This window comes from Chelonia mydas, chromosome 3 (genome assembly GCF_015237465.2).
Source record: "Chelonia mydas isolate rCheMyd1 chromosome 3, rCheMyd1.pri.v2, whole genome shotgun sequence".
Lineage (NCBI taxonomy): Eukaryota > Metazoa > Chordata > Testudines > Cheloniidae > Chelonia > Chelonia mydas.
This window is the reverse complement of record NC_057851.1, coordinates 48,064,752-48,089,027: the sequence shown is the minus strand read 5'-3', so window position 1 is coordinate 48,089,027 and position 24,276 is coordinate 48,064,752. Positions and strand designations below refer to the sequence as shown.

At 39.2% G+C, this 24,276-nt stretch overlaps 1 protein-coding gene across 4 annotated transcripts in view; it reads right to left on the bottom strand.

The window, feature by feature from the left end:
- Positions 1-24,276, bottom strand: part of LOC102941036 (isoaspartyl peptidase/L-asparaginase) — a 232,952-nt gene that overhangs the window by 39,992 nt on the left and 168,684 nt on the right. For all 4 annotated transcript variants that reach the window (XM_043542439.1, XM_043542438.1, XM_043542437.1 and 1 more), the window contains one exon: positions 2,294-2,412. In XM_043542439.1, the coding sequence (XP_043398374.1) occupies positions 2,294-2,412 (119 nt within the window). The remainder of the gene's footprint in view (positions 1-2,293; positions 2,413-24,276) is intronic.

The window sequence follows — 24,276 nt, the reverse complement described above, 5'->3', positions numbered from 1 at the left end:
TTGAAAGCAGCTATCAAATGCCCCCTCATTCTTCTCTTCCGCAGACTAAACAATCCCAGTTCCCTCAGCCTCTCCTCATAAGTCATGTGTTCCAGTCCCCTAATCATTTTTGTTGCCCTCTGCTGGACTCTTTCCAATTTTTCCACATCCTTCTTGTAGTATGGGGCCCAAAACTGGACACAGTACTCCAGATGAGGCTTCACCAATGTTGAATAGAGGGGAACGATCACGTCCCTCGATCTGCTGGCAATGCCCCTACGTATACATCCCAAAATGCCATTGGCCTTCTTGGCAACAAGGGCACACTGTTGACTCATATCCAGCTTCTCGTCCACTGTAACCCCTAGGTCCTTTTCTGCAGAACTGCTGCCGAGCCCTTCGGTCCCTAGTCTGTAGCGGTGCATGGGGTTCTTCTGTCCTAAGTGCAGGACTCTGCACTTGTCCTTGTTGAACCTCATCAAATTTCTTTTGGCCCAATCCTCTAATTTGTCTAGGTCCCTCTGTATCCTATCCCTACCCTCCAGCGTATCTACCTCTCCTCCCAGTTTAGTGTCATCTGCAAACTTGCTGAGGGTGCAATCCACACCATCCTCCAGATCATTTATGAAGATACTGAACAAAACCGGCCCCAGGACCGACCCTTGGGGCACTCCACTTGATACCGGCTGCCAACTAGACATGGAGCCATTGATCACTACCCGTTGAACCAGACAATCTAGCCAACTTTCTATCCACCTTATAGTCCATTCATCCAGCCCATACTTTTTTAACTTGCTGGCAAGAATACTGTGGGAGACCGTGTCAAAAGCTTTGCTAAAGTCAAGAAAAACTTCTGTAGTGATAATCAGGATGGCCCATTTCAAACAGCTGACAAGAAGGTGTGAGTAACAGTAGGGGAAAAATTAGCATAGTTTTTACTTTGTCTAATGACCCATCCACTCCCAGTCTTTATTTAAGCCTAATTTAATGGTGTCCAGTTTGCAAATTAATTCCAATTCTGCAGTTTCTCATTGGAGTCTGTTTTTTGTTGGAGAATTGAGACTTTTAGGTCTGAAATTGAGTGACCAGGGAGGTTGAAGTGTTCTCTGACTCGTTTTTGAATGTTATAATTCTTGACGTCTGATTTGTGTCCATTTATTCTTTTGCGTAGAGATTGTCTGGTTTGGCCAATGTACATGGCAGAGGGGCATTTCTGGCACATGATGGCATATATCATATTGGTAGATGTGCAGGTGAACGAGCCTCTGATGGTGTGGCTGATGCAATTAGGTCCTATGATGGTGTCCCTTGAATCAATATGGGGACAGAATTGGCAACGGGCTTTTTTGCAAGGATAGGTTCCTGGGTTAGTGTTTTTGTGGTGTGGTGTGTGGTTGCTGGTTAGTATTTGCTTCAGATTGGGGACTGTCTGTAAGTGAGGACTGGCCTGTCTCCCAAGATCTGTGAGAGTGAGGGATCGTCCTTCAGGATAGGTTGTAGATCCTTGATGATGCACTGGAGAGGTTTTAGTTGGGGGCTGAAGGTGATGGTTAGTGGCATTCTGTTGCTTTCTTTGTTGGGCCGGTTCTGGAGTAGGTGACTTCTGGGTACTCTTTTGGCTCTGTCAATCTGTTTCTTCACTTCAGCAGGTGGGTTTTGTAGTTGTATTAGTTGTAAGAAAGCTTGATAGAGATCTTGTAAGTGTTTGTCTCAGTCTGAGGGATTGGAGCAAATGCAGTTGTATCTTAGAGCTTGGCTGTACACAATGGATCATGTGATGTGGTCTGGATGAAATTAGGTTTAAATAAAGACTGGGAGTGGATGGATCATTACACAACGTAAAAACTATTTCCCCATGCTAATTTTCCCCATATCGTTACTCACACCTTCTTGTCAACTGTTTGAAATGGGCCATCCTGATTATCACTACAAAAGTTTTTTTTCTCCTGCTGATAATAACCCACCTTAACTGATTACAGTTGGTATGGCAACACCCATTTTTTCATGTTCTCTGTGCATATATATCTTCCTACTGTATTTTCCACTGCATGCATCTGATGAAGTGGGTTTTAGCCCACAAAAGCTTATGCTCAAATAAATTTGTTAGTCTCTAAGGTTCCACAAGTACTCCTCGTTTTTTTTTGTTGATCAGACTAACACGGCTACCCCTCTGAAACCTGTCACCACAATTTTAATCATCATGTCTATACTTTCCCTTAACCAGTTTGCTTTCCCATCAGCATTTATGCTCATGTGTTCCAAAAGTGTTTGAATATTTTTGATTGTTTGCTAATTGTTCTAAATCTTTTCATACCTATGATTGGGGTGTCACCAACACGTCCAACCATTTTGTTTGTGATGCCTCCAGTTGACGTTGCACAAGCCATGTTACCTTCACAGTCTATAGCAACTGCACCCACTGTGTCATGAACCCTAAAACACAGAGAAAAAAATACTGTAACTCCAAGTTGAACAGCTGCATTGCCAGAAGCATCACCGTACAATAACCATTTAGCACATAAAAATAACAGTTAGTACCTAAACAGAGCTTTTCATCTTCAAAGAGCTATACAAACATTAACTAATTAATCCTCGTGATGTGCTTAGGAGGCAGGTAAGTAATATTAGCTCCTTTTTGTTCCCAAATGCAAAGACTATACTTGATTTGCGCAAGCCAAAGACAGAGTCAGTGTCAGAGTGTAGATTATAATTTTAGGAATACCTGGAAAGTTGTCTCATACACAGTTTACTAGACCACTAGGTACAACAGAGATAGAAGCATATCTCCCTATTTTGCTATATGCACAATTTCAGGGGCTTTTGACTCAAAGCTACATTAACCAAATATTTATACTAAATATTTATGTAAAAATTAGGTATAAAACATATTTATAAAATGTATTTAATAAAGTTAAATTTAATAAAATGTAAAATGTTAATTAAAATTAATAAAAAATAAAATATTATAAGGGAGGGGGTCTCCAATAATATCAGGACAAGTTATTGCTCTTACGTACAAACATATTCATGCTTTTCTATTAACAAGTGTTCCACGATTATTTTCTTGCCCAACTGTCAGTAGTAACTATGCTTCAGTGAGATGGATATACTACTTCCTGAATTAGCACAATATCCCTCCTAACAAAATTGTTACTCACAACTACTTTCCTCTTCTATGGTGTCTTTCATAAAACAATCTCAAAGCACTTCACAAACATTAAGCCTCACAACTATACTATATGTGACATACATCAACAGGGTGTCAAGACAGGATACCTCACATGGAGTATTGACAAGGCAGTCCTCCTTTGAGCTTTTCTGCCTATAGGTAAGGCAAAAATGCCATTATTAACAAAGGTGAGAGCTGAATTAACTTGCAAAAATTAAATAACTGTCCCTCAATGTTGTCCTTTTACACTATGGCAACGGACTTTCCTGGGTTTTGTTCTACTTTCTATGTTAGTTGTACACAAAATGTTGGCAATCTCTATGCATACTCAATCCAAATTGAAATTGTTCTGTATGATACAACACTAGTAAATGAGGATTACCCAACACTTACTGATATCCATGACAGCTGAGTGCACTCAGCATCTTCCAGACTCTAGCCCTATAGACAGAAGAAGGTTGCAGCTGTTTTTCTTTGCTGTGACCTTTTTAGATGATTACACTAAATTTTAGATGTGAAATACTGTCCCTATTGAAGTAAACAGGTTTCTAGCTGACTGACCAGCTCCATATTCATTCTCTTTCTAAAACATGTGGGCAGCAAGGGATCATGGTGTTTTGTTCTTCTTATGTAGGATATTTAATACTCATTTTAAGCCAGTACAGTGTGTCCAGATATTCTGATGATGGGTAACTTATAAATGTTTTTAATAACAGTAAAATATAATATATTTTTGAATCCATTATTATTCAATTAATAACACTTTTCAATTACATGTACATTTTCAAAGTAAACCATACTCTTCTAATCTCCAATTGTATCTTGCTACACTGATACATTAAGTTTATAATTAAAAATGAAAATGATCATTACAGAAAAGAAATTGTTTGCAGAGAGGTGTTAAAATTGATTTTTGTGAGGGAAGCACACCAAACACATTCTAATAAAGCAGTCAGACTGGGATTGGATGCAAGTTCTGCAACTGGCACATTTAAAGATTAGCTCCCCTCCTCCACAAATAACCCCCTTGAGTTAATTTTAATTGCAAATTGACATCATTAAAAAGATGTGACCTTACCAGGCTCGTGATTCAGATCACGCATACTTTATATGAACTTTCATATTACTGCTAATGCATTACAAATGATTACCTTGTTCAATTTCTCAGAGGTTAAACAGACTTTTTCTTATACTCCACAAAGAAAAATAAACACCATGTAGACCTGACTTTGAGAAGGAAATGTGTTTTGGCATTCTCTTCCCAATTCTCTCTACAAGCATGAGGCTTTTTAACAGAAATTACTTCCTTGCAAACATATATGAAATAGAAATTAATATATGCAATACACAGGTTCTCACCACCCTTGCTATTGTATCTGGCTTTTGAGCACATATTAATATAGACAATGGTCCTGGTCACAGGCTGCAGCTAAAGAGCATACAGGTCAACTCAAAGAGTCAGAGGCAAATTTGGCTTTAATCCACCTTTGAACTCTTCTGACCCTGGGCCATATGTATGCCAGACTGGTTCCAAGTTGTCCCTGCAGTCTGCTCTAAGCAATGTTGGTTACTAATTGCAATGACTACTGTTAGAACAGCTAGACATTGCTGGAGTCAGGCCCCCCTTTTCCACAGCAACAGCTTCTATGTTAATCACAGGAAGTGGAGGTGGTGTAGTCACCATTAGATCAATTCTATGTCCTCAGAGGATCTCTCTACACAGGAGTGATCCTTCCCTTCCCAGCGTTGCCAGTTGTAGGGCTACTTTGCATCAGCAGAGAGAAGCAAAGTTGCCCTGACACAGGGAAGAATCTATGCTACTAATTTGATTCTAAGGAACATGCTCATTTATGAAATGTTTATTTATATTTGTATATACTATATACCCAGTATTATATAAACATTAATATAAAAATGTTGTATAATAAATATTAATGTATACTGCAAATTATTTATAATATTTTATGATGTTCCTGGCTTAATAGGGCAATCTCTATTAGTGCTTACAAGAGTTGTGCATTTGTAGCCTGGTACATCAAATTAGGATATATACTTAAGCATGAAAACGATTTCTATAGAGAAGGCTGAGAATGAACTGTGAAAGCAGAGAGGACTGGGAGCTTTTAAAATATACAGATTCGGAGGCAACAAAGAAACTCATGTAGTTTACATTGACAGAAGCTAAAAATATAATTTTTATGACACTTTTCAATAAAGCTTTCAAAAATACACACCTTGTACAACCAAATGATCACTTAGAGTGGAATGATTTGTATCCCTTTTGAATTAAAATGAGCACCCAATTGATTTGTGCTTGTTATTTGCACTCTGCCTTTCTCTGCGGTCATTCCATATCAGCTCAGCTAAAAGCCCAGACTAGAAGATAACTATGTGCTCCTTGATTCTGTACCAAGTATAAATTTCATTTTTTAAAAAACACATTCCTGGCTATTAAAACTAGTGTTTTGTGAAAATTACATTATTACTTCCTTAGCCTTAACAGAGAAACAGCTTTTTACCACCTGACTAAACATTTGACATTTTGAAAGGTAAGTGCTATGCTATGTCATAAATAACATCTTTAGGTCCGGACAATACTATTCAAATCAAAGCAAAAGGGTTGAACAAAAAAAATCACCTCAATTCAAGGACAAAATAAAAGACAGTTGACTAGAAAAGTCTTTCCACAGCTTGTGTTAGCGATAGGGTCTTCAGGGGAAGATTTGTCTGCACCAAGGAGGATCAAATCACCTGTCAGGTTTCTGAAGGGACACATCAATCAGATCTGACATGTTGCTGATTGCTCCATTAAATCACCACTGTGGTCTTGATTTGTCTCATCAGGTCAGATGATTTTTTTTTAAAGGCTTGAGATGGTAAGCTGCTTTTCAAATTTTCTGATTGAAGCCTCTTCAAATAAATCTGTGTTTTGCATTGAACTAACCTAATGGACCATAAAGCTCCATCCTAATAACAAGATATTTTAAAGTAGACACTGCACTCCTGTTAGGCATGCCAAGTTAGGGAGTGTGGGATTGGGGGGAGGGAGGGAAGGTTTATTAAAAGCTACCTTGCATGTTTGAGAAAAAAGTTATTTTCCACAGGTTTACTGTTACCAGGTAAGGTCAGAGGAAACAAAAACAAAACAAAACAAAACCAATCTCTGGAGAGTCCTGGGGCTTACAATATGCAGTAATTCCCCTCTTACAAAGTAGCTTTCTGTGGCTTTGAGCTGTATATCACATTATTTCATTACATTCATGGAACATCTATTAATATTTTGTACATGCACTCAGAGTTTTGGGTTTATGAATTTTTAATAAATTTAAATAAATGAATATATTAAATGACCAATACTTTAAATATTTTGTGCCTCACTTTATGTACAGGCATGGCATATGCTTTACATTACATAGTTACTGAGCCAATGTTGGCGCTCAGGGCAGAAATTAGTCTTTTACATTCCTCTCTGTCATTTGCTGTTGCTTTCTTCTGCTCAGTGATGCTGAGATCAACTGTTCTGCGCTCCCTACTAAGGGTTCTTCTTAAGGATTCTCTTGAATGCTCTTGTTTCCTCACACCAGTTGGTTTCCACTCGACAGCATCATGTGGGAATCTGTGTATTGCACATGCCCCAAATATGTCCAGTACTTCTTTCTGTTTCTGGTGGAAAGAACTTTTTTTATTGGTAATGAAGTCTTTTGAACCAATGATCATAATTTTTCATAAGCACTGGTTTTTGAAGGCATCTATTTCTTTGACTAACATCTTAGTAGATCTTCAGATCTCACAGCCATATGTTAGCACTGAGATTACATTTGAACTGAAAATTCTCAGTTTTGTTCCGATTCTGATTGTTCCATGTATCTTTGATTTCTACATTATTAAGTTTAGTAAATGCTGTGGATGCCCTTCCTATCCTTGACGTCACTTCCTTCTTAAGGTTTCCATTGGCCAACCTGGTGCTGCTCAGGTAGATGAGCTGTTCTATTTCTTGATATTTTTGCCTTCTAATGTGATTATTCCTGCTTGATGGTTTCAAGAATGTTGGTTTTAGCATAACTAATTCTGAACTCTGCGAGGCCTGCTTTTTTTTCTTGGTTGTCTTTGTTGGTAATTTTTCATGGTATTGTCACATACCAAATTTAAAGGGCCAATTTCATACCTGGTATAACCCCATGAAGATTATTGGGGTTATTATAGGGTTGCTTTTAGCCTCTTGTGTCTGTAAAATTGAGAACAAAATTGTGAACCTATACCTCTTGACCCTAAGTGAGCTAGAAGCTCTGTGAGTATAGTCTTATTATGCTATTTCACCACTCCTGCTTTCATGCTCACCTAGAATAAGGAAACACAAAATTATGGAAGATTTTCAAAACTGGGTGCCTAAAGTTAGGCTCCTAAAATGATATTTAGACACTTAAAAGAAATGCCCAAATTTTCTATATAATTCCAGGTCCTCCATTTCAATCTTATCCACATCATTTTGGGGCAGGGGCTAAGCCTGAGTCCCATATCCCCTAACTATTGATTATGGGAGTGTTTCAGAAGGTGAATGAGTACTGGCATTTGGGAGTTGCTTCCCTTTAGTAATGTTAGTGAGTTAACATTTTCATGCCTGTTGAATGAAATTTTTCTTTCTAAATGAAAATCAACAAAGAATTTTCTAGTTTCTCCAGGCTGAATGGCTTGGCATGAGTTTAGCTATAATCCATGGAGAATTTTAAGTTTAAGAAAAAGATTAAGGATGCTATACATTCGTTTGACATTTTGTCAAGGTTCCTTCCCCACTCTGAACTCTAGGGTACAGATGTGGGCACCTGCATGAAAACCTCCTAAGCTTACATTTACCAGCTTAGGTTAAAACTTCCCCAAGGTACAAAATTATTTTACCCTTGGATTTCCACTGCCACCAAACTTTATCTGGGTTTACTGGGAAACGTAGTTTGGACACGTCTTTCCCCCCTAAATCCTCCCAACCCTTGCACCCCACTTCCTGGGGAAGGTTTGGTAAAAATCCTCACCAATTTGCATAGGTGACCACAGACCCAAACCCTTGGATCTTAGAACAATGAAAAAGCATTCAGTTTCCTTACAAGAAGACTTTTAATAGAAGTAAAGAAATCCCCTCTGTAAAATCAGGATGGTAGATACCTTACAGGGTAATTAGATTCAAAACATAGAGAATCCCTCTAGGCAAAACCTTAAGTTACAAAAAAGACACACAGACAGGAATAGTCATTCTATTCAGCACAGTTATTTTCTCAGCCATTTAAAGAAATCATAATCTAACACATACCTAGCTAGATTACTTACTAAGTTCTAAAACTCCATTCCTGTTCTGTCCCCGGCCAAAGCAACACACAGACAGACACAGACCCTTTGTTTTTCTCCCTCCTCCCAGCTTTTGAAAGTATCTTGTCTCCTCATTGGTCATTTTGGTCAGGTGCCACCAAGGTTACCTTTAGCTTCTTAACCCTTTACAGGTGAGAGGATTTTTCCTCTGGCCAGGAGGGATTTTAAAGGGGTTTACCCTTCTCTTTATATTTATGACACATGAATGTTCTTAATTGTGCAGTGAACTTTCCATGGGACTATTCTTCCACCCACCATGTGTAAACTTTTATAAAGGAACATAGTCTGCAACTGACCAGTAAGTGGCACACATACAGCTGTGGCTATCAGGCACCCAGACATTTGATTTTAAATTTGCTACCTAATCTGCTCGAGGTGAGGTTGGGAAGTCACAGATCTATTGCTATTACATATGAAGTGTTACCCAAGGTTCTTTCAACCCAAAGCTCTTCGTAACTTTTACTCTGTGCAAGGTGGTGTCAGGAAATAAATCAAGGGAGACACGGCCGTCTGACCAATAGACGGCTGGCACAAACAGGACAACACAAGAGTGCTTTCACTTAAAGCTAAACTTTACTTAGTTTCAAGCACTAACGCATGTCTGCAACAGTTTAGTAAAACTCCTCCAACCCTCAATAATTACTGAAGCTGAGTGTGGCCTTCGAGTGGCACCATAATAGGCTTCCGCTGGCCAAGCTTCTGTCTGCCAGTGGGGACCACAAGATGCGTCCAGAGGGAGCATCCCTGAAGAACCCCTTTCTGAGAAGACCGGTTACCTCAAACTTTTCCCCTTATTTATACATTAGTAATGTAATGACATATCGCTTAAAATAAACTTGCTAAGCAAGCAGTTTTTAAAGATCAAACAAGAGATTTCCGTATGGTCATCAATTTACCAGATATGTTGTTTTTTTTCCACAGTGTCCATACCTTGGGGCCCTGTCAAGGTTCCTTCCCCACTCTGAACTCTAGGGTACAGATGTGGGGACCTGCATGAAAGACCCCCTAAGATTATTCTTACCAGCTTAGGTTAAAAACTTCCCCAAGGTACAAACTTTGCCTTGTCCTTGAGCCCTATGCTGCCACCACCAAGCGTTTTAAACAAAGAGCAGGGAAAGAGACCACTTGGAGACATCTTCCCCCCAAATATCCCCCCAAACCCTACACCCCCTTTCCTGGGGGAGGCTTGATAATAATATCCTCACCAATTGGTACAGGTGAACCCAGACCCAAACCCTTGGATCTTAAGAACAGTGAAAAATCAATCAGGTTCTTAAAAGAAGAATTTTATTTCAAGAAAAGGTAAAAGAATCACCTCTGCAAAATCAGGATGGTAAATACTTTACAGGGTAATCAGATTCAAAACATAGAGAATCCCTCTAGGCAAAACCTTAAGTTACAAAAAGACACAAAAACAGGAATACACATTCCCTCCAGCACAGCTTATTTTACAAGCCATTAAACAAAAGAAAATCTAACACATTTTCTAGCTAGATTACTTACTAACTTTACAGGAGTTGGAAGGCTTGCATTCCTGATCTGTTCCTGGCAAAAGCATTGCACAGACAGACAAAAACCCTTTGTCCCCCCTCGCTCCAGATTTGAAAGTATCTTGTCTCCTCATTGGTCATTTTGGGTCAGGTGCCAGCAAGGTTACCTTAGCTTCTTAACCCTTTACAGGTGAAAGGGTTTTGCCTCTGGCCAGGAGGGATTTTATAGCACTGTATACAGAAAGATGGTTACCCTTCCCTTTATATTTATGACAGGCCCTGACAAACATTCCCGGGGGCACATATAGACAGACTTCCTGTTTTTCTAAAATACATAGATCAGCAATTTCAACATTCTTAGCAGGAAAGATGTGGGGTCAAGCTGCTTTGTCTGTGGCACCCAACCCCCCCCCCCCCCCCCGTGGCGTGGTTAAGCTGAGGCCGCTGCATGACCAATTTACAATCTGCTGAATTGGCTACTTTTAGCAATAAGCCAGAGTGGTTCAGTACAGCCTGCTAACTTGACTACTATTACCAATGCTTTTAGGCACTTTACTGGTTTGCCAAAATCTCCCCATACTCCACAAACTCCACCTGTGCTATTGCAACCCACACGCTTTATAATGCAGCATTTGATTCATTTTAGTCCAAAGAAAGGGGGAGAAGATATGGATTTTTGTTTGGAGTACCCTTTACCTCTACACATGCAGAGGGCAGGGCAGGTGTGATGGAATATGCCCCTGTACTCACACCCTAATCTTTGTAAAAGGTATGACTTGTAAGGTATCATCTGAAAACTCATAATTTGCAGGCCAGTATTGTCCTGATAAAATATGTGTGGCAACATTATATGTGACTTCATAAGAGTCTCCTGTATGATGTTATTAACATATGTTCCAAACCCCACAGCCCTGTCCAAGCGGAAGTTGGCAAACAGGTCTGTCCTAAACAAAGGAATGTGTGCTTACCTTAATCTGTATTTAAGCAGTAAACAAAGTCATCCAGCAGGGAAGGAAATCAAAGAAAGTTCAAACAGGTGAAAAAAACCCAGCAGTGAACATCCTTCCATCCTTCCATACAGACTCATTGTCTTTTCTCAGCTGGAAATGTTTTTCAAGAGGGTAAAACACACCCTATGGGACCCCCCCCCCCCCCCCTTTCTCCCTTCCTACCTCATTCTCTGTACTTGAGAAGATAAAAGGAAACAGCCATTGGACACTTGTACAAAGATTGACCTGAAAGTCTGGTCAATATTCTGATGGAGCATGTGGTGAGAATTTGCTTTGCAGCTAAGATAATTTCTTAAGTAGACACTAGTAAGTTTTTTATCTTTATTTTTCTAGTTACCATTTCTGACTTTTATGACTCATTACTTATACTCACTTAAAATCTCTCTCTTTGTAGTTAATAAACTTGTTTTACTGTTTTATCTCATTCAGTGTGTTTAAGTTGAAGGGTCTGGTAACTATTTAAGGTAATAAACTGGCATATTATTCCCTTCAAGGAATAACTGACTTAATTTATTTGTACTGTCCAGGAGAGGGCTAGGCAGTTCAGGAAATACATTTCTGGGTCAGCCGGCAGCATAACCAAGGCTGGTGAGAGCCATGGTGTAGCTGGTAGGCTGCAGTTACACACAGACACTCAAGGTGTGACTTACATGTTGGAAGGTTGTTTGTGAGAGGCCCAGGTGGGAGCTACTACAGCAAGGCATTGTAAGGCACTCAGTCTTGCAGGGCTGGGGTGACACAGCCCCCCATCTGAATTGTGCCCCAGTATGTCACAGTGGGGCAACTCAGCTAGAAGGGCCCAGAAACATCCAGAAGTAGGGTGGGGCAGTTATTAGACATGCTCAATAGCTGTTTGGTGAAGCTGTATAGGAAAGTTTCATTGTGAACAAAGAGTGTTGCAACTCCCACACATTCACTATATGAGAGTTGAGCCAATCAGAGTTCAGGGATGGAGGAATGTAAATATAGAATTTAAAGACAACCCTGTGGACTCAGTGTCTGATTGATGCAGGACTAAGAATAGTGTCTGCTGAGAGGGCTGCATCCCAGTCAGTGTACTACTTTGGTCACAGGTGAGTGCCATTCCACCTTTATTTACTAGGGATGCTCCCCAATGGAATAATGTTTGGTCCACCACTGTGTGTTTTATGGATTTACAGGAGAGCGGGAGGGAAGCATTTGTTACATCTAAAGACTACTGAGTCTCTAAATCTTACATTTAGTTATCTGCTATCTGCTCTAAACTTGGATTCTGCCTCATTTAAAAAGAGAACTAGGGAGAGCTAATTGAGGTGAGGGTATGTAAATCATCTTACTTAGCTGGGCTTATGGGAAAAAGATAGTGCTATGTAGAATGAGATCTTATTGAGATCTAGAGAATAGATATTCAAATGCTGATCCCAGAATCTGTACTACTTTGGGATACTGACTACAGATAACTGTTCCACCAGTAACTGAGGACTAGTCAATAATTAACCAAAGGCTGGAATGCTGGTAGCTGTGGAGACCCCAGAAGATCTGTTTGATGACAAGGTTCTGAAGAGTTTGGAAAAGAAATGAGAGGTTGCCACTCTTCTTGAGCTCTAAAGTGTCCAGGTGACACATGTTACATATTATGGTTACTCTACAGAGACTTAGATATCATTTCTAAAAGAAAGTCAAAGGGGAATGTGTTTATATGTGTGTGCTAAAGTACAGAAATATAAATGTTATGTCCAAACCTTATATTTAAATGTATATAATAGCAACAAAGTGGGGAAGTCTGTATAAGAAACACCAGTAGATTTACTGCCTAACAAATTTTGTTTAAAAGTTATTCATGGTTTTCAAAGAACTTTTTACATTTTTTGTGTGTGCATTAAATGTAGTGTGTTTACTAAGAAAATGTATAGAACTGTTTCTCTGAAGTTTCCTGGGAACTATTAACACCTTCATGCAGGGTTCTACCTATAATAGCCCCAGGGTTTTAACTCTGCGTAATACTTTCTGAAAAATCCTGAAAAGACAGAACTCTGGGCTGTGCCTCAGCAAAGAGTTAACCTGAGGTGCAGGAAGAAGGGGAGTGTGTGACACCCAAGTACCCCTGTATTCACACCCTACCACATGTTGTCATAATATTTGTACAAAATATTCCATGTGAGGTATCATTAGAAACTAAAAACTCATTGTGTGTGATGTGTATTGAGTTATGAATATATGCTGGAATTTTGACTGAAGTATGTGTAAACCAAGTATGTCGGTGGGAGCTGTTAAACAGGACTATCTTAATGTGTATTTGATTCTTTGACCCTATCCTGATATTCAGGCAAAGACAACAAAGATCCATATTTACATATAAACAGAAACAGGACCATCAAGGCAGCAGGGGAAAGAGGTGGTAAGAAGCAGACAATTTGTAAAAACAATGAGGAGTCCTTGTGGCACCGCAGAGACTAACAAATTTATTTGAGCATAAGCTTTTGTGGGCTAAAACTCACTTCATCAGATGCAAGGAATGAAAAATACAGTAAGCAGTATATATATATGAAAAGATGGGAGTTCCCTTACCAAGTGGGGGGGTCAGTGCTAACGAGGACAATTCAGTTAAGGTGGAAGTGGCCTATTCTCAACAGTTGATTACTTTTGTAGTGCTAATGAGGCCAATGCAATCAAGGTGGACAATGCCAATTTCCCACAGTTGACAAGAAGGTGTGAGTATCAGCAGAGGGAAAATTACTTTTTGTAGTGACCCATCCACTCCCAGTTTTTATTCAGGCCTAATTTGATGGTGTCCAGTTTGCAAATTAATTCCAGTTCTGCAGTTTCTTGTTGAAGTCTGTTTTTATAGGGGTTTTTTTTGTTGAAGAATTGCTAGGTGTTTCAGAGGGAATGAACAGAACAGGCAATCATTGAGTGATCCATCCCCTGTCGCCCATGTTCAGCTTCTGGCAAACAGAGGCTAGGGACACCATTCCTGCCCATCCTGCCTAATAACCATTGATGGATCTATCCTTCATGAATTTATCTAGTTCTTTTTTGAACTCTGTTATAGTCTTAACCTTCAAAATATCCTCTGGCCTTAGTTGACTCTTTTCCAAGATGAAAAGTCCCAGCCTTATTAATCTCTCCTCATAAGGAAGCCGTTCCATATCCTTAATAATTTTTGTTGCCCTTTTCTGAACCTTTTCCAATTACAATATATTTTTTGAGATGGAGCGACCACATCTGCACACAGTATTCAAGATGCGGGTGTACCATGGATTCATATACAGGCAATATCATATGGAGCGTCCGTCCACACTAGATTCCATGTCACCTTCCTCACAGCTTGAATAAATGTTACTCTGAGGTAAACCTCCAGATGAATCCATTTCAAAAGGTTACTTGTTTATAAAGATGGGGTTCTGAACCTCAAGTGATAAGCAATTGAATCAACTGACTGTATACAATATTACTATATTATAAGAGTTTATAGAGGGAGATCTTTTCTGAAAGCTAATAGTGATTAACATAATTGTGAAATGTATGTATTGACAGTATGTAAGGAATTATGGATACTCATTGATATTAGACTGTGCGGTCTGGCCAGACCAGAGGGAATGGCATAGCTATCTACTGTCCCCTATGTAAATTAAACATGGGGGAAACAGAAACAACGGGAAGCCGCATTTACATAGAAATCATACAGGTGGATGGGATGCCCACAGAGAGGGAATAACAGCATGAGGTCATCCTGCCACTTGAAACAAGTTCATTGAACTTTGGGAAATATAAACAAAGACTGAAGCCATCTTTGGTATCCATCACTAGACAGAAACCAGGTGAGAAAGATGGGTCTTTCAATGAAGAGGTGGAGGGCTGAAGTCTCTGGAACTGAATATAGGTGAGCAACCTGCTTAGGTAAAGATTTTTCATTAAAGATGACAAGGGAAACCAGCACCTTGTACTTTTGTGGAAGGTACCAACTGAAGGAAAATGAGTCATGGGCTGGGAAGAGGAATAGCTGATGAAAGAAACCATCTTGAACAAAGCCTGTACCTTGCTAGATTAAGTTTTAGACTTTTACATGTGTGTTTTCACTTTTATTTGATGTAACCCCATGGCCTCTTATTAACCAAATATGTTTTATTTTACCATAAACCTAGTTAGTGCTGTGTTTAAAGGGAAGAGTATATTTACCCCAGTTAAGCTAATAAGTTGTGATGTGGTTTTATGGCTTTAGAGGAACAAATTAACAATATTATTTCTCTGAACTGTCCAGAAGATGGCTAGACATGGCAGAACACACTGTTTTTGGAAAATCTGGGACTGGGAGTTTGTTGGGGTCACTCTGCAAGCAGTAACCATGGCTGGTGGAAACCGCTGTGGGGCTGTAAACAGGCTGCTGGGGTCAGAGCTGCTGACACAAGGCTGTCTAGCACACAGACACTCAGAGAGCAACCTGAATGATGGTGGCTTGTTGTGAATTGCCCATGTTGGGAGCGACAGCAGCACAGAATTGTGAGACACCCAGGTTACAGGGTAGGCAGTGACAACCCCTCACCGGTCTGAATTATACCCCAGACCATGACCAAGTGTAACAGAGGTATATGTAATACTATCTCAGCATCTGTTATACTAATAATATTGGTCTTCTTCCACAACACTTGGTGTTGGTATTATTTGCAATTAAGATCTTGAATCCCAAGAGCGGCTAATCATCTACGTCGCCCATTGTGTAGAATGGAAATTGTTAGTGATCAGCATTTTTCAGGGGTCTGGGGTTATCCCACTTATCCCACTTCCCCATCATGCAAAAACCCACAGGAGGGGCTTGTAAGGGAGAAAACCTCCACATTATCCTGCCTGCCTTGTGAACTTTTCCTGTATAAGATTGAAGCACATATAGGAAACTGATTTGAATAAACAAACTACTGAACAACAAAAAGGACGTGGCTTAAGAATTATTACAATCTAACCAAAAAGGTAGTTTACTCCAGGGATGAATTGGGCTATGCTATTTGCAGAAAGATTGGTTGCTATAAATATGTAAGTTCGCTCTCGCTTCTGATATGCATCACTGAAAAATGGACGTGTTTTTGTGACATTATCCCTGAAATGCTGAGATTGTTAGAACTTTACTATAAATCCGGGTAAGTTTGTGCACTTGTAGTGCTTTTATCTTGAGCTTTCATGGTTTTAAGATGTCTTTCAAATTTTAAATTATTTGATTTTCACTTGAGGTTTGTTTGGAATTCACTTTTGATGTCAACACTTTTATTATACCATTTGAGTTAAACTCACTCTAAGGAATTAAGCCATCACTTTGGTATTTTAATCCTTATGAATCATTGCTTGATGGATGTTTAAATGGAATAGGAAAAAATATTTGAAAAGACAGTAGCTGTGCTTCACTTTGACTTTTGAGTTGCTGGTGTTGTATTGCACAGAAGGTGGCAATATAAAAAAAAAACTATTTTCAAATCCAAACTGCACAAATAATATCCATCTCAGAGCTTTACCCAGTGGACAAAAAGGAAAATAAATCTGTATTTTAAAAGTACAGCATTATTTAAAAAAAACTCTGGGAAACATTTTGAGCATCCTAAATGGGAAGTTAGAGACACTATTTCATTATTATTTATGGGGATTTTACATGTCCTCTTCTGAAAGATAGTAGTTTGTTTATTTTCAAGCACCATCATTGATACACACAATGGGACACTATATACTACTTTCTTTTAAGAAGATACAATAAAATGAAAGCTTCAATAGGGCTTGTCAAGCTGCCTGCACTAACTCATGAGTGTGAGTACCAACCTCAGGGCAGACTGTTATGAACAAGGGCACAAACCCCAAACTGGCTGTGAGTTCTATACTTAGATTTCACTAACCAATTATCAGGTGTAAACTCCTCAGCTGCTATAACAGCCTCAACATGGAGTCACAGAGAGTTCCCTTGAGTACTCTGATCTGTCTAGCCACTCAGGTGAGCCTACCTTTGTGATACATGGTCCCATACACCAGTGGTTCTCAATTTTTCCGGACTACTGTACCCCTTTCAGGAGACTTATTTGTCTTGCTTATCCCAAGTTTCACCTCACTTAAAAACTACTCGCTTACAAAATCAGACATAAAAATACACGTTCACAGCAGAATATTGCTGAAAAATTGCTTACTTTCTCATTTTTACCATACAATTATAAAATAAATTAATTGGAATATAAATATTGTACTTACATTTCAGAGTATAGTATATAGAGCAGCATAAACAAATTGTATGAAATTTTAGTTTGTACTGATTTTGCTAGTGCTTTTTATGTAGCCTATTGTAAAACTAGGCAAATATATAGATGAATTGATGTACTCCCTGAAAGACCTCTGTGTACTCCCAGGGGTACACGTATCCCTGGTTAAGAACCACTGATCTGATGAGTTGAGAACTCCCTGGAAGACCTCTGCATACTCCCAGGGATACACGTCCCCTGGTTGAGCACCACTGCCATACACCAAGAATCACACCAATCAAGTGATACGTGTATACACATTTGCACTTGTAATCATAAATCTATTGCATACTATTGTTCCTGTATCTAGCAATTTTCCATTATTTTTAGCAAGCAATTTTCTGTATAGAAATAAAACACACAGAGAAAGAACACTGGAAGAGAAAAAATTCATAGAAATGTAGAGATCAGATCCATAGGAATTGCAAGTCAGATCCTTGGTCCGTCCACACCTTGATGCTTCAGAGAAATCTTTCATCTATCTTCCTCTTTATGGTTTTATACAACCACCAATCACCACAGTGTCTGAGCACCATGCATGTAGTATTGCTTATTAATAGTAAAGTGCCAAGTGAATTTCATGGAATCTGGCTCTTTTGCCTTTATGGGATATAGTAGCTTTGTTTATGGTAGGGCAGTTTTTTCTTTGTTTGTTTCTTCCATTCCTTGTTGTTGTTGTTGTTGGTTTGGTTCATTTATTTGTATGGTTGGGTTTTTTTTTTTCATTTTTGTGTGTTTGGTTTTTTTTGAATGGGGGATAATGTTGTGTCATTTTTGTTATGGAAAGGCTTTTTTTCACAGAGGAAGACTTTACAGTGTTTACTACTCATGGCCTGATTCTGGAGTCGTCTAATTACTGTAAATTTCTTTTATCGCTGGATCCCCTTGACCAAGAAATTTGGTCCTCAGCTCTCATGTCTTTCATCCACAGCTTTGAAATCTGCCTTTTCTCAGAAGAACACAATTGTGTCAGCAACTCATCAACTGAAATTAAATCTTTAAAGTAGCTGGGCTTGGTCCGTAATTGCTTTGAAGATTAGGACAAAGGCTTTAAACTGAAAGCTGACTGGGAGCCAGTGGGAAGACTGGAGCACAGGCTTGATGTGTTCACAGCAATCAAACCATACAGAGTTGGCAGCTGCATTTTGAACCAACTGGAGCCTATGCATTTGTAGAAACGCTGTAGGTTTCACATTTTCTCATCCAGTTTCACATACAATGAATTACAGTAATTCAGTCTGGAGGTGACAAATGCATGGATCACAGTGGCTAGGGCCCTGATCCTCAAATCAATGGAAGTTAGGAGTCTAAATACCTTTGTAGCTCTGGCCTAGGCCCGCATCAAGCAGGCCAATTAGGGATACCTACAGATATTTTCGCTATGTAGTCTTTGTTAGCTTAGAATTCAGATTTTCACTCAGTGGCCTCATTAGCCCCTGAAACTTGCAGAAATAGGAAAAGAAACAATAATAGACTTGACTACATGGCATGAGATTCCTCTTCATTATCCTTGAATTTACAATTCCATTTTTCATACAGTATTATAGAATCATAGAATATCAGGGTCTGAAGGGACCTCAGGAGGTCATCTAGTTCAACCCCCTGCTCAAAGCAGGACCAATCCCCAATTTTTGCCCCAGATCCCTAAATGGCCCCCTCAAGGATTGAACTCACAATGCTGGGTTTGGCCAGGCCAAAGCTCAAACCACTGAGCTATCGCTCCACCGCCCCCAATTCTCAAGGTCAGTTCAAACCATAATTCCAGTGTGGGAGGACAATGGAATATCTATTGTGTTATAATATATTTTTATTACACCATTTTATCCATATCTTATATAATGTTAGATTGTTTAAAAGGTGATTATAACCATTTTAGAGCCAATTTTCAGGAGTAATGTTACTTAACTGATATTGAAAGGGTGATCTTCCATAAACTGAAGTATCTTTTTCTAAAAGTTCATTCATTGACATTTCAGAAGAAAGTGAATTAGACTAGTTTAAGTTTTCCATTTAAGATGTCTAGCATTCACTTTGAGGTTGATTTTAGAAAAGACATATGGAGATATATACAGTCATAAACTATGCTGAAGCATTAAGAGGACTTCTGTCTGCTTATGTAAAACAAGTTTGTATCTCTTTGAAAGATTCCTGTCTTGTGAGGTATAAATCTGAATTTTTAGTTGCCCATTCTCTGAGATTAATCACACATTTCTTATGTAGCCCCACCCTTAAGTCATAGCTTAAGCTTCCTCCCTTTTCTCTCCCTGGTGCTTGCTATCACCAATGTCTTGAGCAGCTTCTCAACTTTCTTTGCATGGGTTGGGTCCTAGGTTCTTTTTTCTTCGTGCCTTCATTCAAAGTGACTCCTCACTGTGCCATATACACAGGGTGCTGTCCCTTGAGAAAAAGCAACAATATGACTAGGTAACAGGGCATGTAAACCTGGTATACAGGGGGCTATAAAAGAAATAAAACAAACTCCAACAAAGGAATGCCACACCCAAAATTACAGAGGGAGTGACTTTACTGGGAACAGGAAAATAGGATCTGGAGAAGGAAAGGATTAAGGTTAACCAATAAATAATAAACATTGCTTAATAAGCCAATTCTGTACTTCCTAACACTCACAAACTCCTTTAATACCACCCATCTCCCTGACACCATCCTGAGGCACATGGAGGTTGAGGGTGAGTGTCCAGAGAGGGAATGTTGCAGTGTTGTGGTGTTGGCCAGCTTCAACAAAAGACACCTTTCTTTTCATTTGACCCTTGGGTGCTGGGTCCCCTCCTTATTCCAACCAGGCTCAATGATTCTACTAGTCTGGAATCTTCCTGAAGTCTCAGCTGGCTCTTGGTAGTTGGTGCTGAGTCAGAGCTCTCTCTTTGCTGGGTGCTGGTCACTACAGTGCTGGAGCTGTCTGATCTGAATAGCTAGAATCTCAGAGCAGTGCAGGAACTCCCTTTGGGAAAGAATGGGCATTTAGCAGGGACTCCCTGAGTGGCACTGTTTCTCTCCCAGCTTCCAAACCAAAACTGAAACTAAACTCTCTCTCTGTAAAAGCCAGGCTGTGGCCTCGGGGCCGTGTAGTCTTACCTTGCCATTGGTCCAGTGCACTGTTTGTCCGGATCATGCAGAAACCTCCCTATTGGCTCCAGCAGGGCTGTATAGTTTCTTCTGTCCCCGACTCCTGGTTCTAAGAATGCTAGTAAAAATGGGGCAAAGGGGCTTGGCAACAATCTGGCTTTTGCTAGAGCTCCTTATAGCCCCAGTTCAGAGCTCCAGAAGTTGGCAAACTCAAGTGGGGTGGGGGATTACACTTACATAGACTTTTTTAGTATACATAAGCACACTTGTTTTCTACTGATTTATGTTGCGTGCTCATCTGGAGTTAGGTCATTTGGCCAAATCCTATTCCTGTGCAAAGCCTGTGTAAATGTTGGAGCGGAGAGAAAGTTAAGGGCCAGTGTAGTCCAAAGACCCCAAAGTCCAAAATGTCCATGGGTTGGTGTCAGGATGGAATTCCCCTCTTATAAGGAAAGGGTTTGGGGATCTTGGCAGCTAGGGTCAGATCCCAGGTGCGAGACAAGGGGACCACCACTTCTCCTTCTTTCCCCCCAGTTTACCATGCTGGTCTGAGCAGAAAGCAGCTAACGAAGATTTATGCTCAGTTTATCATGTGACACCATTTTGTCCACCAGGGAAACTGAACTGTTTGATGGGTAGATTTGTAGGAGGTGATTAGCCCCTTTCTGTTTAGCTTGTTATGAGACAATAAATTTGTGGCCTCTATTATAACTATCATTTGGTATCTGTGTCTTATTCACCTCCTGTGTCAACACAAGTGTTTTTTGCCACCACAGATTTAACTGCACCCAATTAGAAAGTGACATGGGCATCTACTTTTGCTTGTGAATCTCTAAATAAATTAATCAATCAGTCATACATAACTCTCATATGCCATTTTCATCTGTAGATCTCAAATTTTATAAAGTAGGCAAGTATCCTCCAAGGCTACACAAGTGAAATTTCAGACAGAATATTTGAGTTTTGGCAAAATTAGGAGCTGTGTAAAAACTAGGATTATAATTTAAGGCTACTTCCAACCTGAAATATGAGGAGAATAGCATGTCTTCAGAATACACCAAATATTTACTTTATTTTCCTTCATTTTTTTCAGAAATGGCTTTATTTGGTCTCCTGTGGTTTTTAGCTCAGCAGATTGAAAAACTGAACTGCTCTTTTTATACGTAAATCTGCTTTCTTGATATTTTTTAAAAAATGTTTATGTCAGTTTTAAGGGTCATTATTTTTTGTAATTTCCTCAGTTTTAAAAAAATAAGTGGAGCTGTTTTCCTATTCATCTCAACAGTAACTAGATTTAGACTTTTTCCTTATTTTGTTTATGCAAACCATCAACTTTTCTACTAGTGCTGTCTGTGATGGATTATTTTTGTTTCCCCTTCATTTTTTCCTAGAAGTAAGCAGTTTTTTTCATTTGGGCTCTGTTTTGGTTTTTTTCCAAATATTACGTTTTGATGTGAGGTTTCCTCATTTTACTTTCATAAGCTTCCATCCATCCCTGCAGTTTCATTTTCCTGTATTTGTACCTCTTATGTTTCTGTTTTACAGTACAGTTATCTCCATTAATTGGATATTGTTTTTCTCCTTCGAGTTCTACAACTATGGTTAAATACTTTTTGCTGGTCTAAGCTAAGAGCAGCTAACAAGATTTATGCACAGACCAGGCTTCTGTTAATATCCAGCACAGACTTATCACACTATCATTTTAGTTCATTTTTTAAAATATAATTTAAATCTTCCCTACTCACCTTTAAAAGAGCAATGAATTGACCTTTAAAAAAATCTGTTTTCAAAAGAAATGTAGAAAACGAAATAATAGCAAATAAAATATTGGAAATATACTGCTGTAAGAAGTTGCAGCTCTTAGACTAATCTGAAAGTGTCTGACTGTGGCTGATTTAGGCCCTAAAGCAGCAAAGCGGGTAAGCAATTTTAAACTCATGTGTAGTCTCATTCATTTCAGCTTCAGGTTAACTGATTTCAGTGGGACTATTCATCTACTTAAAGTTAGGCATGTTTTTAAGTGCATTGTCATACTGGGGCCTTAATCATTTGGGGCCTGATTCAATGCTTACTCAAGTCAATGGAAGGACTGTCATTGACTTAAATAGACGTTGAACAAAGCCCTTGGCTAATACTGATCAGAGTGAAGGTACAAGTAAAAGACAGTGATCGGCATTAAAACATCAACATTAACCAACCACTACCATGCAGTTACCTGCCAACCACTACATGCAGTCTATGTAAAAGGAAGGAGTGTGGTATTTCAGTTACTGTGTGGTAAAGACAGTTAGATGAGCCGTTCTTTTTATAGACAGATAGGTAGATTCTATAAGTTTAGCCTACTTTTATGTTTGAGAGCAATTTGTCATACTTTGTTATTTAAGCAGAGTTTGGCCAAACATATATAAAATCATTAAATAGAAAACAGGATAAGAAGCAAAAAGAGATTAACTATTTAATTAGTGGAACACATTTTAAAGTAATAGTTTAATTACAAATGGCACATATTTTAATTTCTCAGACACATCTATCTTTTAAAGCACTGAAGTCAGTGGGAACCACAGGCTTTCAGGAAAGGGGTGCAAGTTAAAATGCAGCATGTAAAGTAGCAGAGGGAAGTGAAAACCTGCAGTGAAGCAAATGTAAATTGCATGAAATGTGCCTCAGGTGTGTTCAGACTATATGGATACAAGCCACAGAAATAGGCATCAGCCAGAAAATCTCTGTAGATTGTTTATGCCACTATCCTTCTGTTTTTCTGTCATCCCAGGAGACTGGCTGGGTTAGTGGATACTTAGTCATGCACCATACTCCACCAGCTCCTCACTGGAGTTGACTATCTCCTTACCCATACAGTTGGCACATCATCCAGGCTCATGTGGGCATGGCCTATGACAGATGCCCTTCGGCAGTGGGCATGGTTGTGGGTGTGCTAACTGGGGTATTTGGACTGCACTGGTCCTTGATATTTTTCCCCCTAGCATCCTGGTTGGTTTTGTCTGATGACCATTGGGTTCAGCTTACATCCTGCTTTGTGTCTGGGGGCTTATCTTCCTTTTGACCTCAATACACTGTAGGTTTTTAACTTATGGTCCTACATTCCACTATAAATGAAGGCTATTTATGCTCCTTTTACATCAACACGGAATGCTCGGGCATCTGAAGCTGCATGCTTCATCCAGTTACACTATTCAGGTTCCTAAACTGTACCTACCACAACTCGTTAAGGTGTATCTTATACCACTGCAAGGTTTGATCCCTAGTGTAAACTTTAGAGATAAGAAGGAAAATGTCTTGGATATATACAAGCTATTATTTAGGAGCAAAGCTAAACACCAATTATGTTTTATTGTAATTTGAAGTAAAAGTATAACTTACATCAATGTATCAGCGATTTCAAGAGAACTACTGAATCATCTAAGAATCTGAAATAGAATGTGAAAGCCAACAGATATTATCTATGAGAGCCCTACCTAAATGACTGACAGCTGGAGAACATCAACAGTCTTATGGCTCATAAATAAATAATAAACTAGGCATCATATCAGTTATTATTAATGTATGAATTACTTTATCAAAGAAAGTACAATCACTATCATCTACTCCAAATAGTTATTAGAACAACGCAGAGGGAAATTCAGCTACATGTCATGTTTTCTGTGACTACCAGAGCAGAAAAAAAGAATGGAAAATAAGAGTGTGCAATCTATGTATGATAAGGAATGTATAGGAGACATCCACTTTATCATTACATATAAACTGCCAAATTGATGTGGATACAGCAGCAAAACGAGGACAGACATAAGCATGGAGTCAAGTGGCAGGCAGCAACTTTTATTAAACATTAACACAGGGAGGAATGCTACCAGCCCATCACCCATACTGTCCTATATCAGGCATTTAATGGGTTCCAGTGCGAGGTTACAGGGCTCCTTATCATATAA